General features: G+C 37.0%; 1 protein-coding gene across 6 annotated transcripts in view; it reads left to right on the top strand.

Annotated features, from left to right (window-relative positions):
• The first annotated feature begins 1,416 nt into the window (after window positions 1–1,416).
• The window catches only part of GPHN (gephyrin), a 429,918-nt gene continuing 412,864 nt past the window's right edge, over window positions 1,417–18,470 (top strand). For 2 of the 6 annotated variants that reach the window (XM_010962279.3, XM_010962275.3), the window contains exon 1: window positions 1,417–1,900. In XM_010962279.3, the coding sequence (XP_010960581.1) occupies window positions 1,837–1,900 (64 nt within the window). In that variant the 5' untranslated portion in view covers window positions 1,417–1,836. The remainder of the gene's footprint in view (window positions 1,901–18,470) is intronic. The other 4 variants (XM_074365373.1, XM_074365372.1, XM_010962281.3 and 1 more) reach the window with 3 other exon arrangements.

Here is an 18,470-nt window from a genome sequence, read left to right as displayed (position 1 = left end):
AAATCTCTAAAAATTCAAGATATTTTTTAATCATTTCTAATTTGAGGGTGCTGGAGAGACTAAAGACAGGTTAGAAAAGTAATAATGTAACCAACTACTTGCTCTTCATCTTTTGAGATAAAGGAAACTCTTCCCTTGGACATACTTTCACGTATATATCTCTTATTTGAAACTAGTTAAGAAACCATTGTCTCCCAGGCTGTATGGTGACAGTTTACTATAGGAAGTGGGTTCATGATCTGGCTTCAATTTTAAATCCACCGTCGAAAATACTAGCAATACACATACTCACAAGATAATTTACTAATTCATTTAATCCCATCTCCATTCCATCCATCATTTCCTTTGTACTCTCATTATTTAAAATGAAATACATAACAATGTGAATCTTCAATTAAAGGATAAGTTCACGTCCTAGTTGGAAAAATAAAACTCATAATCTTCAAACTGAGATTTTAATTGTCTACAAACGTTGATGATTACACATTTTGAAAACTTTTTCATTTTTATGCTTCCCAGCTTTACCACAGCTGAGAAGAAAAAATATACATGTGTAAATAATTTTTTTAATTCAGACGATGAAAGGGCTAGATAGAAGCAAACTAAGAAACCGATGTGAAACAGCCACGGGTGATTAATAACACATTTAACGAAAGAAACATGAAAATAACTGGCAACTAAAGCTATTTTCATGGTAATCTCATATCCCAGAAATACTGAAATTGCCACCACCAGGGTTCTATTTCCAGGTTTGTGATTGTGGTTCGGGTGGGAGGAACACATTTTTCTCATTCTCTAAGACTGGTGCTTTTCATCTGGAAGCAGAGACCTCAGCGATGAAGCTCAGACTACAAAACCACAGAACACCGGGAGGAAAAGAAGTCGGCTATCTTCACTCAGGGTGCTCTGCCGCAGGCTCCTAAGCTTCGCCTGTGAGCATCTTCCTGTAGGTACAGGCTTGGAGCTGGGAAATCCTCCGGCAAGGCGACTTAGGAAGCAGGCGGGAAGATGAGCAGGACAGGGTTCCTCCTCCTTCGCCCACCGCAGGCTGTCACAGTAGCCGCGCTTCTGCCACCCACGCAGCTTTCTAAGGCACCTCCAGGTTTCCTGGCGCCTTCCCCTGTCCCCTCCGGAGAGCGGCTCCGCGGTCCCGAAAGCCGGCCAGAACCGCTGACAAACGACGAGGCGCTGGGCTCGGCAGGGGATTGCTTATGTCTGGGGCTCGGTAGAGGCTGCGTTCGTGTCTCGCGCGCACCCGCTCCGCGTTCTCCCAGCCAATCCAGCGCTACTCACGCGCCCAGGAGCGTTCCCCAGCCCAGCTCGGGCTGGGCCGGCTCCTTCCCGCTCCCAGTACTCCGCAGCCGAGCTATTACTCCTCCCCTCACTCTCCACGAGTTCCACGACTCGCTGTGTAGCTCCGCCCCTGTCCCCGAGTCCGCCCCCGCAACCTCCGGAGCGTGTTCTCTCCCTTCCCCTCAGTCTCCTGCCATCTAGTCGTCCTGGGTCTCACGCTCCGCAGAGCGGCTGGGGGTCTCTTCGGCCTAGTCTGGACGCCTCCGCGCGCTATCCCAGAGCGGCCACCGCGTCCCCATCCCGCACCTCGCTGCCTCCGACCCGGACTCGAGTCGCGCGCCCCGACTCCGCCCCCTCCCGCGGACTCGCGCACTCCGGGCCCGGCCTCTCCCTCACGCAGGCCGCGGAGCGCTCGGCCGCCACCCCCCAACCCCCCTTTCCCCGCTCGCCTCGCGCTCTCCGAGGCGAGCGCGCTCCCGGCCTGCGCGCTCCGGGCTCCGGCTTCTCCCGGCTCCTGTCAGTGCGGTGACTGCGCTGGGAAACATGGCGACCGAGGGAATGATCCTCACTAACCACGATCATCAAATCCGTGTCGGAGTCCTCACAGGTAACCGGGGGACGAGGTCCAGGACCGCCGCAGCCACTGTCCCTGACTTGCCTCAGGCTTCTCGCCTGTGGTTACCCTTCTCTGTGGCCTGGGGAGGAGGGAAGGCTGAGGAGGGGGACGGATGGGGGCACGTTTTACAACCGAAGAGAACTGCTGGAGGTTGGGGTGTTCCCGCGGGGCCCCCCGGGAGCTGGGGCCGGTCCCGTGGGATATCAGGCCTCAGTGCTTTCGCAGCCGAAGTCCCTGGCCCCTGGGGACAGAGGAGCCGGTGCGGCGGGCTCTGCGGGGCTCCTTGCTGCTGGTGCGGGCGGCGGGATCCCGGCTCCGCAGTCTCAAGCACGCGATTCTCCGCTGGCCCGCGCGCTTCCTCCACTACTGCTTGTCCCAGAGAGGGGGGAATCCCATTTCCACCCCCTCCCTTCTGTCCCTTCCCCACCACCCGGGCGGCCCCGCGCCGCTCTCGCGGTGCTTTCGCGGGGCACCCGCCTGACACGACGCGGGTGTTCGTTAGGCGAAAGAAACTCTGCTCCGCGTCCCGCTGCCCCTCGCGAGCCGGGCATCCCCTCTGCCACCCATGGGGCCCCCCTCGTCTCCCGCGGGAGGTGGGGGATCTGCTTGCACCCGGACTTCGGAAAGTGTCTGCATTCCGCTTTCCTGAGCGAAGGGCCCTCTGCCCACCTCTTCGTTTCCTTTCAAGGACCGGCTGTAGCCTGCGGCCAGGGATCCATCACGTTTTACTTGAGAGGAAGAAGTCCATCTCTCGGGTTCCTCCGCTCCCCCCATCCCCCAATGGTCCCCAGGCTTCTGAGGGGCTCACTTTTCCCGGGTCGCGTTTCCCTCCCTCGCGGAAGCCGTGTGTGCTCTGCATGTCTGATTCCGTTGCGTTGTATTTGGGTAATATCCCTCAGTTTGGCTAGGCAGTTGCTGCAGGGCACGACTTCTGAGATGAATAGCCAGCCGATTTGTAGAGGTTTCTGCCGCGGTTGTGTAGTTGGCAAGGTTTATATGTAATTGAATGGGAGGTGGGGGTAAAAGAACTATATTTGAAACCTGAGGGCTTAGTTGGGAGTGAAGAAAACCCAAGACTTACTGATGTGATTTCGGGAAAGGAAGCAATGTAGACGGGAATCCTAGTGTCTCCACACCCCCCCCCCGACACACACACACACACACACACACACACACACACACACACACACACACACACACACACACACACACACACACACACACACACACACACACACACACACACACACACACACACACGATTTTTTTTCCCCTTGTCAAATTCTTACAGGTTGAGACAGTGCTCGAGAAGGGACTAAATTGAATGAGACTTGCTTTTTATTTAGGTAGAAAAAAAATCTCTGATAATAGATACAGGATGCAAAGCTTAATTTGGCTGTTGAGTTTTATGGAAAGGAGCTATCATTGGCACCTCTTCCTCTCTTTTAAATAAACGGGTTGCCTTTCTCTGGTATTTTTTTTTTACAGATGTTAATAGTGATTTACTGAATTTTCCTAATTGAAAGCACCTGCAGTAAACTACTCTAAATCAGTCGCAGGGAAGGGATTCCCTCCTCCCCCGCCCCAAATTAGAAGATACATTGTTCTCTTCTTATGGTGCTGAAGCCTTCAGTTGTATTTCAGAAGTCTTGGAGTTGACATTGCTGATTTTCATAGAATCTAATTGCGGGGTGTAAAAGTGTATACCCTATATCAACCCTCATCTTGCACTTTAAATTCTAGCCATGTTTTGAACATTAATAGAGTAGTGAGAGTGAAGCTTAATAGAAACTAAGATATGTTCGTTGTCTATGAAAATCAAAGGTCATAGATGTTTGAAGTTAAACCATAGAGATTAAAAAACTCCATTTGTTTATTTAAGCTTTCTCTAATAGTTTTGTTTAGTGAATCATCGTACATGGGTCAAGTGACACTGTAAATGGCTGTTGTACAGAATGCTTTATCTGTATCTCTGCAGTCCTATTGGGATAACATATACAAGCAACTAAAGAAACAGTGTGTGTAATTTTCGTACTAAAATTATCTAAATAAATTACTCGTGTGATTGAGAGCTAAATGTAAAAGGTATTCCATATTAAGATGAATTAGGAAATGTGAAGGGAGAATTTGGTACATTTACCAGAGGTAAGGCAAAACTGGCATTTTTTAGGGGGAGTTAAAAATCAGTAGCAACCTTAGAAATGAGTTTGTTGGTGAGGATGATGCTATTGAGCAGAACAAAAATGTAATGTAAATGCCCTGGGATGCCCAGGTAGGATAGGTAGATGGCACAGGCAGAATGCCTGTGAGAGACAGGGAGAGAAGTTAACTTTGGCAGTGGAATTAAGGATAATCTACAGAAACTATCTCATGAGAATGAAGTACAATAGTTTAAGGGGAAAAGTCTAGGGTTAGGAGTAAGCATGCAGCTGAAGGAACAAAAATTGTAGATTTGGGAGAAGTGGTAATGGAGGGCAATAGGATTTGGTGATAAAATGAATATTTGAAGTGAGAAATAACTATTGTTGTTGATATAAGTATTGTGTACTGTTATGGAGCCTGTAAATATGGAGAAAAATCAAAAGAAAGCTTACCAGCCCTCAGTTTGCGAATAGTGGATTTTACTACAAACAGCTTAGTATCTATGGTCTTAACGTGCCATGTAATTTTGCACACATAAAGAAACCTACAAAAATGAAGCTATGTTGCACAGTTTTTTCTTGTAGAACTTCCAAGTACTGTGCTTTTACTATGTAAAATTATTATATACTGAACTTAAGTACTATGATTTCATACTTAAGAAAACTGAATTCAGAGGCCATACTTAAAGCTGAGATTTTGTGAGTTATAATGTGTGGCTCTTAAGGGTAGAGGGCTTTTTTTTTATAAAATATTTTCTCCATGCCTCATAATAGTGATTTTAAGTGTTTTGTCTAAATCTATTTTACAGAGGTTAGTGGAAAATATTATGTACCTTTGCACATATTTTACAGTGTGATTATTTTTGTGAATTGTGTTGTCATTTCTAAAGTCTTTAATTGACTTTTTTGTGACAATTTTGATTATCTGTTGAAAGATAATATTTATACTACTTTGAAACTTCTCATCTTCTAGATGTTTTTGTAATCTTCGTTTCAGTTGTTAATTTGGCAAATGTTCACAGTCTATTGAAACTTTTCATCACATGAATTAACGGTTAGAATTTTGCAAAAATAATGGTGGGAAAATATTTAGCAAGGGCATTTCTTTTTTGTAGGACTATCTTGAATCATTTAGAACTTGAAATTCAGAATAATAATCATAATGATAATGTAAACTGGATATTTTAATTATGTTAGTAATTGTTTATAAGGAAAGTGGGAACATTAACATGGAAACATTTTATGTTGAAGATTATTGTCCATTTCTAAAAAGTGTATATTAGTAAATATTTTATGTTGATTTGTTAGAAATGAAAGTTATATGGTCTTTGGTGACTTAAGATTTGGTTTTTAATATATCTGTTTCTAATGATCTTTGCTTCTATTGCTATTTATAACAAATGAAAGACAACGTGATGGCAAATAAACAAGTATTTGCTGCTTTGAAACTAGAAGCGAGATGTGGGACAGATGTAGGAATTTTTAGTTTTTACAACTTCAGTAGTAATTATACTTACAGTCAGTCTTAACAATTACATAGCGGTCTCACTAAATTTCAAATGTGTCACTTTTCAAATACTTTTATCTATTTCTAAAGGAGCTGTTTATCAAGGGAGCACACTCATTCTGCCACTATAAAAGCTCCATGGAAACATTAGGAAAATAGTAAATATATATGTATATAATATAGAATGAAATAGATCATGTTCCACTGGCTATTTAATATCATATTAGCTAGCCACTGCTAGTGTTTGGTATACCAAAGCACTTAGCTAAAGATGATAATCCATTTCCTAAATTTTCATTATCAGTGACATAGGTGAGGAAAAGATGCAAAGTTTCAGGAAAGGGCATTTTAAAATCATGTTTTTGCTCTAGTAATATACATTTTATTGTACTGAGTTGTAGATTTGTAATTAGTAATAGATGTTAGACATGTGTAAAACTAGATAACAGAGATTAGACAAAAGACTAATTGTGAACTAGAAACCAAAAATATTAGTTACACGTAGGGAGAATTTTAGTCATAAATAAAGCCACTCAAAATATTTAAAAAAAATTCTAAGCCAAGAAGATGATAATTGTATGACTCTGGTATTGTTCAATAATTTTATTTCATTCCGCAAGCTTATTCTTGAACATTATGAGTGTCAATATTATTTTCTGAAAAGCCCATTTATTGATAAAGATATATAAATGTATCTGTTTTGAAAATAAATGTTGTCATTAAGTAGGCAAATCATTGTTCCTAACAAAGCCTATATTCTGCGAAATGGAATTGTGTGTACTGAAAATATGCCAGTATTGATCTATATTAAAAACAAACCAAATATTTTTCAAACCAGGTCTTTCTTACGAATTTTTGGTGGGAAGCAATGTATTAGAGATTAAAGTAGGAAATCATTACATTACCTTCTGATGAATATATTTAATACTATGACCACTGGCCAAAGATTTTATAAATTAGTAGTACATATTGTTACACATCAAGAATTTTAATTACATTAAAGACACATGACTATTTGACTTTAACTGAAGTGTGTGGTGGAGAATCAACAATATGTTATTGGGGAGGAATGATGAATGAGTCTGTTTTCACTCTTAAATGATGACAAATTCCTGGTTAAGGTGAGTGAATACGGTGCTTTTTTGAAACAGTGAGTAAAATAGATAAAAATCTGTACTTTGCACCTGTAAACAGGATTGAAGAACTAAAAGTATTTGAAATTTGGAATGTTAAAAAATAAAAAATAAAAAAAAGTCCTAAAAAGAAAGTAATGAAACTACAAGGGATTTCTTCCTTCATATCTGTCCAGAGAAGATAAATACCAAGACTGTTTAACCTGCTTAGAAGTAATTGGATCTGTTGATAATACAAACGGCATGCATCTTACTTAATTTTTGAGCGACCTCTCCCCAAAGCAAACGTCCAATGAAGTATTGTCATGTAGAAATTCTATTCACGTTGTTTAATGAGTTATAAGTGAAGATGTGTTTAGTTTCAACAAAGTAAGTAGAACTTCTTGAAAATATTGTAAATAAAAGAAACAACTCCAACAAGTTTTACAGTAGTTTTGCCAATAATGTATTTTGAAAGTGTGGAATTAAATTTACTATGCTTTTTAAAAATGTCCTAATTTGAAAAATAAAGTAGCAAGGAAATGAGATGTGATGAAAGGGGCATTATACAATTCATGCCCTGCTTTTTGAATTTGGATACATGACATTGTGTCAAGGGATACTCTAAGGATTCTAAGCCTTAGAATCTAAGCTGTGGGAACAAACATAATACTTAACTATCAATTTTACTTGAGAGTATATCATTTAAAGTACTTTAATATTAAAATAAGCATGAATAAATTAGGCACCGAATGTAGAATTTCAAATGAGCTTTTAAGATTAAATCAAACTTCAAAGAAATTTCAAGTGACCCCATTATGTAACCCCAGACCTCAGCATTCTTTTCTGTTATTGGTACTTTGGTGGAAAAAAAAAAAAACAAAACACTGGGTTACAGGAAGAACACTAGAAGAAGTATTTTCTAGTAGTAGTCTGGCCAGTAAAGTTCTGTAACTTTCAGCAATATTATTTAACACTCTGTCTCTCTCTTTCAGCTTTTCTCACCACTAACATGAAGGAAGCTAGCATCTTGATAGCTGGAAAGAGAAATATGAGATATCAGGCTTAATTTTTGTCTTAATAATGGGAATCATTATAGGGGAGGGGAAGATTATACATTAAAAATGCAGGAGAATAAGAGATGGAAGAAAAGAGCTATTAGGTCCAGTCATTTTAAACTGAAGGAAAAATATTTGGATTTTTTTTTTTTATTTAGAAATTTTTGTAGTATTGACCCTCTTTTTGCCAGCAGTAGTTTCAGACTGAATTCCAGACTCAGCTCAAATCTCACTTCCTCAAGCAAACCTTTTCTAGGAATTATTCTCTACGATGATGTTTATCTTTGTTTTCTTACAGTGTTTATAGATTTTGCTATACCCTGTAATCGTGTACATGTGGGAATCTGCAAGATGTAGTTTAATGGGGGTAAAAAAAAAAAAAAAAGAAAAGGACTTTGGAGTCAAACAGACTTGGATTTCAGACCCTGAAATCCCTTTATTCTGGGAAGTCATTTAACCCTTCTGAATTTTAATTTCCTGCTCCAAAATGAGTATAGCAATACTTACTCCTCAGAGTTGTATTAAGTGACTGAAATAACGTATGTGAAAATGTTTACCGTATGTCTAACTTAAGAGTATATAGTTGACTCTTGAACACCTGAGTTGAGGATTAGGGATGCTGACCTCCGCACCCCGCCCCAAGTCCAAAACCCACATTTGACTTTTTAGTTGCCCCTCATAGCCATGACTCTCCCCATCCAAGGTTCCTTATACATGGATTTAACCAACCTTGGACTGTGTAGTATTATAGTACTTATTGAAAAAAATCCTGGTGTGAGTGGGCCCACACAATTCAAACCTGTATTGTTTAAGCTTTACTTTTCCTCTTCATATGTTACTTTGGCACGGTTTGCTAATAGCTTCATGTATAAACATCTTATTCACAGTAATTTTTAAGTTCTTGAAACAGATGATCGTGTTCTTAACTTCTGTGCCCTTTTGTCATTGCACTTATTAATGAACTATTTGGATAGAAGATGTTTTAAAAAAAATTGGATGGTGTGACATTTATATAGTAGTTTAGGAAGTAACTACCCAGAAACATTAAGATAAACTAGAACTTCACTATTATTACTAAATGAAGACAGGTCAGTATAGATGAGTGGAGCTTAGTATTTTTTTGTATATTTATTACTGATAACAGGATTATATCAATAATGTGTATTGGAAACATTTTATACTGTCAAGTTTAATGTGTATTGTATAAATTCTTTATATTTTTCTTATATGTATTTTCTTATATATTTTCTAATATAATTGATTTGTATACTTAGTTGATAGGCCTAGTCTATGATGAGGATTATTTTAGAGTAGTGTTAAAGAAATTTTTTAAAATGTCATCTTAAAAAATGAAAAATTATATATTTTATATATTATACATTTTACCTGTTTCCTTAGCTCTGGATAAGGGTAATTATGCTTACTTTATACAGTTAATAGGAAGAACAAAGGAAATAATGTTTCAACATTCAGTATATACTATGTGCCAAGCTCTGTGCTAAACTAAGGGATACAGTAGTAAGACAGTCTTTATTGTGTGTCCGTCTTAACTTGAACACACTATTTAGTCAAATCATGCTTCATTTATGTTGCATTTCAAGGAGTAACATGCCTCTATATTTTATTTTTGACATAGACAGTTTAACATCAAGACTGTTTTCACGTCAAGCCATTTTTAACACAAGTTTTTAAACCATTACACATTTCCTGCTTTCTAAGATAGAAGATACTGAACATAATTATTTTATTCATTCAGGTTTAAGTAATTATAGCTAACATTTTGCATAACTATTGTGTTTGCTTTTCAGTTGTGACTTTATACACTTGCCTTCTCCCGACTTCTAGTTTCTAATATACTATAGGTGCCTTTTTGAGGCAGTGAGTTACAGATCATGGGTCATAACTGACCAGTACACGTATTTCATTAGGCCCATACTGTGTTTTTACAAAAAAGTATGTTTCTAACATTAAAAAAGATATATATTTATATAAACCCATATTTTTAGCTTTTAAAGATTCAGCAACACTGCAACCTCTTTCTTATAGGACACTAGTTGGTTAGAGTAGCTGTTCCCTTGAGATAGGGCATGTATTCTCCAGTTTACCGCAATTCTCATTTAACCTGTTTATGGTATCTGTCTCGCCTGGTAGATATTTGAGTGTGTTCTTTGGTCATACATATTCTGTACCTTCCTCTCTCTTTAGCATATCTTGGACATCTTTTCATATTAGTAAAAATAGTAATACATAGTTTACTGAGAGCTTACCAAGTATGAAATACTTTTCTAGAGCCTGTCCTAAAGCCTGTTAATTCATTTAATCCTGATAATAATATCACCATTTTACAGTTGAAGAAATTATAGCAGAGAAATCAAGTAATTTGTTCAGATTACTGCAGTGAGAGACCAAGCTGGTAAAAGGCCAAGCTGTGATTTGAACCCATGTATCCTATTCCTAGAGCATAAGCTCTTAACCACTACATTATACTTCTTGGCGTTTTACAACTAGTTCGTATATATACATCTTTCTTTTTAATGACTCTGTTATCATAGGTTATACTTTATTTAATCAGTCCCCAATTGATGGACATAGAGGATTCTAATTTTTCACTGTGATAAATGTGGATGATAACATTGTATATTTATTATTGCATATTTGTGAGTCTTTTAAAATGGAAGATTAATTACTGTAAGTAGAATTTTTAGGTCAGTAGTTTCTGTTTAAAAACTTTCTTAGAAATTACACAGTTTTTCCAAAAAGGGTGATCTAATTGTAATGAATATTCTCACCTTCATTTGGTATTGTCTTTTTAATCTTTACAAGTTCTTTTGAGATAGATCTCTTTCTTGAGTTATATGTGTGTATTAGGACCTTTTTAAAATTGCAAACAGCAGATACCCAGCTCAAAATTAGCTTAAGTGAAAAGGGGAATTTATTCATTTACACAGAAACAGAGCATAGAGGAGAAACTGACTTTAGAGACTCAAGCAGTGTGACCAGGGAATTAATATAATCAAGAACTCTTATTCACCATTTCAATGCTTTGTTTTTTAAGTATGTTGCAGGCTGACTTCCTTCATGTAGCCAGAGCTGGAGGGAGAGGCAGGTTAGGAGATTATAGTAATAGACAATCAGGTTTTCCCTTTCCCAACTAGTAAGTCCAGAGGGAAGGTTTTCCTTCTCATGACCATTTTGTAGATAAAATTCCGGGGTACTCCTTCACCTGGCTTGGCTCATAGGTCTACTTTGGGCCAATCATTGTGACTAGGAGAGTGAGGACTGTGATTGACCAGCTCTGTATCACATGTCTGTTTTGGGATTGTGACACTAAATCGGTGGCTTCACCAGAATCACGTGGAGAGGGGATAGGGAAGCCTTCAAAAGAAGAGGAATTTATGCTACTAGAAGGGGAAAAATGTGCTGGGCAGACAAGTCTTTTGCTAGAAAATTCCTGAAGTCTTGATACCTTTTTGCTTTTTTTTCTGCCTTAGAGTATAGTTTATCTGTTCCATTTCCTCTTTCTTGTGCTTCTTCCATGAAAATGGTCCTCTGGCAGGTAGTTCTAATTGGATCTGGAAAAAGTTAAGATGTGAGAGGTAGTGGGCTAAACTCAGAGCCATCTATTATCAACAATGGTACTTTATATATGAGGAGCACTCACAATGACTGACTTGCACTTTTTTGTACACTACATAAGAATGGTTATCTAAAGACATTTTAGAACAGTAGTATGCATATAATAAGAGGGTAAGATTTTACTAGTTTTTACATTAGCTCTTTTATGTTGCTTTATTTTAAATTTATGATCAGCTATGAGTCTTTAGTCTCTCTCTCTCTCTCTTTATTTTTTTTTAACAAAACATCCCTCCCAGTGTTTCCTAGTTTTGTTCTAGTAGCACTTCTCTGGGGGATGTTATAATAGATGTGGTATGAAGAGGTTTTTATGTAGTCAAATAAATTTGGAAAGTGCTATATAATATATCCCTCCCTTTGGAGAGTCACAGTGTACTAAAGCATATTAACATAATAAAGATGTGAGTAATATTAGAATTGTGGAGCCTGTTGAACTTCAGTGTTTCCAAAATCTTTTGAGAATGGAATACTTTTTCAAGACACATCAGAATTTTGTTCAACATCCCTTTGGAAGATAGTGGTCTTTTTCCTGCAAATGATCTTTTGGAAGTCTATATAAAACCCTTACATTCTTTTAGCTTTTTGCTGTAGAAATAGTGGTTTCTGACAGTTATCTCTACTATGAGAATCCTTTGTTTCTGGATTTGCCTTTAAAATGTGTGTATGTGTATAATGTATTTTCCCCACTTATTTATCACCTCTCGTGTTTTTTTCTTTTTTCACATTATAAGATTGGCAGAATGTATTATCTTATTCAGAAAATCTGTGATAGCAAAGACCAGTCTTGATTCTGTTACTACTATATGGGGAAAGAACATTGGCTCAAGTTCTATTTTGGGTTTTTCCAGTGGGCGTTTGGTATCATTATCTGTAAAATGTAAAGATGAATAGATGCTTTCTAAAATCTCTCTCAGCTCTAAAATCTTATTAATCTCAATCTCAGGAACATACCTCATGTTTATTATTCTCTCATTGCTTGTATTCACATTATCTATAACCTGTTACAGACAGCAAAATTATTGATCTGAATGAAATAAATGCCTTCCTAGCTTCAAACAGGAAAAACTGCTAGAAAAAGACATTCATACCAAGTATAAATGGAAATAATGTCTGTTACTTCTGCTATTTTACTTCATTCAATATCATGCTGCACAGAGTTCGAATTGCAAAATGCTTAAGATTAAGAATGAAAATTACACATATGTGAGTGTAATAACTGTTTTGCACAATCAAGCTTAGAAGAATAATAGTGATATAGAGGTATTGAGGTATTAACCTTTTTCTTTTAAAATTTAAATTGTAGTGATATACCAGACATATGGTATTTCCAGACATCTGGAAAGCAAAAATTATTATTCCCCCCAAATGTTTTGATTATTTCGCTATTATGTATTTAGAATGAAGCTATTGTAAAAATATGACATATACCTTCAATGAACAATATTATGGTTTAGGTTCACACAGATACTCAGAATAGTAGGTGGACTCTAGATTAGACTACCTGGTTTTATACCTGAGTTAAGTGAAGTTTTTAAAGTTACTTAACTTTAAACTTTAATTTTCTCATCTGTAAAATGGGGAATAATCCAGTGCCTGCCTTAGAGGCTGGTTGTGATAAATGAAATAATAAATATAAACGTTTAGGGAGTCTCCCCACATAATAAATACTCATAAAATGTTATATATTTCAATAAATTTGAATCTAATTACCTTTATAAACATGGTAACAGAAAGCAACCAATACAGCTTTTAGGTGTCTAACCCAATCATGACTTCATGGTGTTTTTCTACTGTTTTATTTTATCTTATTTTAGGAGCATCATTAAAGCTAAGTACTATAAGGGGTTCTGCTTGATCTAAACTCTTAATTTCTGCCTTAATTTTGGGTTGTTAGAGTCAGAAGATGCTATTTGTAGTGTGGTAACTAACAACAAGAATTTGAGGTTTTTGAGATACGGGTTTAAAGTAAAGTATGTATGTGAAACTGCTTCTGATATTCTCTAGGACTTGTTAAGGTCTGTGGAGAAAACTCCCTCTATATACATATATGTAGATATTATACTTATGGAGTACTGTACTATAGTTAAGAAAGTGGGAAAGTTTTAAATGTTATACAAATGGTGCAGTAATACAGGCTGGTAAAGTGATAGCAAAATGAAACTATGTAGATAATTGTTGATTTGTAGAAGAGAGGTTTTTGTTTTTTATTTTTTAGAAGAGAGATTTTTTAATTGATAGATGAGGAAAACAGTAAATCTCGGGGACAGTGAGCCAAGACTTAAACCTTGTTGTGTTTGGGTTGAAGAAATAATGACTTGAGGCATAAGGCAAATGAATATTATGTATAAAAGAGGAGAGATACTTTATGAAATATCAGATACCTAAAGAAAATCTATAGAATTTAAAGCATTGCCAAAGATGATTTTGGGCAGGAAAAGTTTGAGAATCATTGATTTAGGTCAATACTGGACTTGGATTTTCTGATTTTTTTTTTCCTGCAGATAGGTCTGTGAAGCATTATCAGTTAAAAAAAATTATTGATTATGCTTGAGATAGAGACTCTACCAGCCCCATAGTAGGAACTTTCAAACAGCTAGATAGTTGTGGATCTGATTTTATTACTCTGTTTTCCTGTTGCTTCGAATATTTAGTCTGACCATAGCCTGACTTGTTAACAGACAGTGCAGTCCAGTTCAGTACTGTCTTAGTTCATTGGGCTGCTGTAACAAAGTACCATAGACTAGGTGGCTTATAAGCAACAGATACTTTTCATAATTATGGAGGCTAGGAACTTCAAGGTCAAGGTACCAGCAGATTCAGTGTCCAGTGAGGGCCTACTTCCTGGCTGTCTTCTGTCTCCTTATAATGCAGAAATGAGGAGGGAACTCTCTGGGTCTCTTTTATAGGGGTTCTAATCCCATTCATGAAGGTGCTGTCCTCATGACCAAATCACCTCCCAAAGGCCCCACCTCCAAATACCATCACACTGGGGTGATAAGAATTTTGGAGCAGATACAAACATTCAGCCTTTCGCAGGAATGTGCCATGTGATGTGCTCTGCATTGTGTTAGGCTAAAACTACTAAATATTTATAGTGTCCTCCTTTAAGTATGAGGAGTTGGATGTAAAGTAGGTTAACATTTTAAGTCATTTATATATTAAAATAATATTTATTTTATATTGCCAAGTACTGCCTGACAGGGTTTACCAAACTTTCTATGAAGGGTCAGATAGTAAATATTTTAGGCTTTGTGGGCTATATGATTTCTGTCACAGCTACTCAGCTCTGCCCTTATAGCATAAAAGCAGCTGTAGACAATATGTAAATAAAATGAGCATGACTGTGTTCCAGTAAAACTTTATTTATGGAAAGAGATTGGCCAGAGTTGGCCCAAGGGTCATAGTTTGCCAGTCTGGTCTCAAAGATATGGTCTGTGTTAGGAAAGTATAATTCTAAGTTACTTACATGTGAAATAAACTTTTATGTTAATTAAAATTTGCATTATAAACCACCATGAAACTTAGTGGCTTAGAACTACAATTTAATGTTTCTCACATTTCTACGAATTAACTCAGTAGTTCTGCCTTATGTGACATTGGTTGGGGTTCTGGTATAGCAGCAGTCATCTGGAAGTCCCAATTAGGACTATTGTCCAGGGTCTTAGTCCTCCTGCATGTGGGTTTCTCCACATGGGTGATTCATTAGCTTCATGGTGTGATGACTAGTTCCAGTAAGTATTCCAAGAGCATGTATTGTGAGAGGGAGGAAACAGAGCTGTGAAGACAATTAAGGGATGGGCCTGAAAACTGGCACAGTCTTACTTCCAACATTATTCTGTTGGTCAAAATACTCACAGTCCCAGCCCACAGACACTGTGGGAAGAGAGTAGGAATACTTTGAAAGCATGATTAATTGGGGGTCATCAGAGTCACAGTCTGTCACAGGTTTGTTTTGGTTGCAAGTGTCCTCGGGACTCTTTTTCATCTTTGTTTCACTCTGTAAATTAAGCTTCATTTTCTCTTCACCACAGATCTGCTTTTGTTATAATAGAAAAAATAGTACCATCAACTGCTTCTGTATTGTGTAGCTCTTCCCATTTTATCTATTCAGAGAAGGACTGACTTTATTTTCGAAGTTGTGTTTCTAAAATGTGTGAGGAAGAACTTTGTCCTGGACCAGTCTGTGATCACAGGGTAGAGGTTTTGTTGTACCAATCATGTGGATAGGAGCAGTGTCAGTTAACAGAAAAGGGATGCTGAATACATAACCCCCAAGTAGTTTGCTTGCCTCCTCCCTAACTGTCCATTTACTGATGTAAAATTATCTGCTAATTACTTTAATAAATACTTTTTTTCTCCACTACAGGTCTAATTTACTTTTTTCTTCAGCTATCTGCCTTTGGCTATTTCATTGTTCTGCTGGAGAGTAGGCTGAAGTAAGGACTGGAATTATTTCAGTATTTGAATGTTTATTGTAATCTCTTATTGCTTTGAGTTGGGGACAGCAGCATTTAGTATCTGTTATTTAGCTTTACCACCATTAACATAGAATCAGATATGAAGGTGATCTTAACTGTGCTGTTATTCATTGATTTCCAGGGTTGATTTGGGTGATCTGACTGGCTGAGTGAGTATATCCTTTCTCTGGAATGGGTCCACTTGCACGCATGAAAGCGAGTAACTGTATTATAGAATGAAATAAGAGCTATAATAGAAGTACAGGCAACATACTGTGGGTGCACAGAGGAAGGAACAATTAATTTTGACTGAGTGGCTGTAGGAGGAATGGTATTTTAAAGGAGGTGGTGTTTGAGTGGGGCCTGGAAGAATGAATAACCAATCCTTAGAAAAGCAAGGAAAGGTAATCTGGCTGTCAGGTTTCTTGGCTGTTGAAGGGGTGGGGTGGTACCAGAATGTCTTGGCTAAAGTAGATGAACTTAAATATAGGTCTAGGGAATTCAGGATAAACAGCAGCATGTAGTTGTCTTATTTTAACCTTCTTCAATTAGAATTAGAAGAGCTAATTTGGTTTTGCTACATTTAGGCTGTAGTTTGAAATTTGAGAATTTGATTTTTTTAATTAAACAGCTTATCTCAAAGACTCAGGTTCTTGGATACAGAAAGAACTTCCAGGATTATCTGTACTAACCCACTCTAGTACATAAAGAAACTTAAGACCCAGTTAAATGACTTATTTAAGGTTGTACATCTGAATGATAGAGTTGGAGCTAAAATCCAGGCTAGTTTACTCCTAGTCTTGGGTCTTTAAAAAAATTGGTGTTTCCTTTGCAGTAAGATTTGTCCCAAATGCCCCATTTGAATTACCTACTGTAGCAGTTTTACAATTTGAGGTAATGTATATAAACTAAAATGTACAAATGTTAATTATACAGCATGATGAATTTTTCATATGTATAGATCCTTGTAAGTACCACCTGTATCAAGATGTGGAACATTTCCAGGATGCTAGAATCTTCCTTCATGCCTTTTACTAGTCAATATCTACTTTCCCTGCTACCCCAGATAATCACTATTCTGATTTTTATTATCACGGATTAATTTTGCCTGTTCTTGAACTTTATATAAATTTAATGACTTCTGTTACTCATCATTATGTCTAATATTATCCATGTTGTTGTGTATAGCAATTATTCATTGTTTCTATTAATATGTGATATTTCATTGAACGAATTGAATTATTATTTTTCTGTTGATGGATATTTGAATTTTTCTAGATTTTGACTATTGTTAATAAAACTGTCATGAATATTTTCATATGAGTCTTTTGATTAATATATTGTCTCCTTTCTAGGTGTAGAATTTCTGGGTTGTTTCCTCAAAAGGTTGTGCTATTTTCTGTCCCCACCATCAGTGAAGGAAGATTTCAGTTGCTCTACATTCTTGTCAAAATTTGGTATTGTCTTTTTAATTTTGGCCATTCTGGTCAGTGTGTATTGGCTTCTAATTTATATTTCCCAGATAAGTAATGATGTCAAGCACCTTTTAATATATTAAATAAAAAAATATTTTTTTAATAGGACTGCCTTTGTCTAATGGATTTGTAGGAATTCTTTGTAATTCTGAACATGGGAACTCTGGGTATATGTATGGCAAATATCTTCTCCCAGTCTGTGGTTAGTCTTTTCACTCTCTTAATTGTGTCTTTTAATAAATAAAAATTCTTAATATTGATTAAGTTGCTTATTAAATTTTCTCTTTATATTTAGTGTTTTTTTTGGTGTCTTGTTTAAGAAGTCTTTGCCTGTTACAGGATCATTAAAATATACTCCAAAACTTTTGAAGCTTTATTGCTTTCCCTTTTACTTGAAGTTGTGATACATTTAAAATTAATCTGTATGAATGACATGAGGTAGAGATCAATATAATCGTTTTTTTTTTTGTTGTTCTTTGGGGGCATGATACTCCATCACTTGTATTGTCATATGCATTTAAGAATCAGATTACAATAGAGTAATCTGTTAGTACTATGGCTGGGATTGCATTGAAGCTGAAGATCAACTTGAAGAGAATTGGCATGTTACAATACACAGCCTTCCATTCTATGAATATGGATTATCTATCTACTTACTTGGACCTGTAAATTCTCTCAGCAGTGTTCAATGTAGATGTCTTGCACATCTTCTGTTAGGTTTATGGTTATACATTTAATGTTTTAAAAATTCTGTTGTAAATGGTATTGTTTATTTAAATTTAATTTTATAATTATTTCATGTTAATTCATAGAAATGCCATAGATTTTTGTATTTTGATCTTATGAACAGCAACCTTGCTGAATTATTCTTAATATTTAGTTGTTTGTAGATTTTTTTTGTATTTCCTATGTTTAAAAGCATTTCACCTGAGGGTAATGGTAATAATTTCTTACTCTTTTCTAGTCTTTATACTGTTTTTTTGTTTTTCCTTACTGCAGTGATCAAGACTTCCAGAACAATGTTTAGTAGAAATAGTGATAGTTCTATTCTGGAACTTAGGGGGGAAAATGTCCAATATTTCATCATTAATTATTATGTTAGCTATAGGTTTCTGTAGGTACCCTTGATCATATTAAAGAAGTTTCCCGTCTGTTCCTAGTTCTCTAAATTATTAATT

The sequence above is a fragment of the Camelus bactrianus genome, chromosome 6, assembly GCF_048773025.1.
Source record: "Camelus bactrianus isolate YW-2024 breed Bactrian camel chromosome 6, ASM4877302v1, whole genome shotgun sequence".
NCBI classification, from domain to species: domain Eukaryota; kingdom Metazoa; phylum Chordata; class Mammalia; order Artiodactyla; family Camelidae; genus Camelus; species Camelus bactrianus.
Note: the sequence above shows the minus strand (reverse complement) of the source record. Positions and strands in the feature narration are given on the sequence as shown.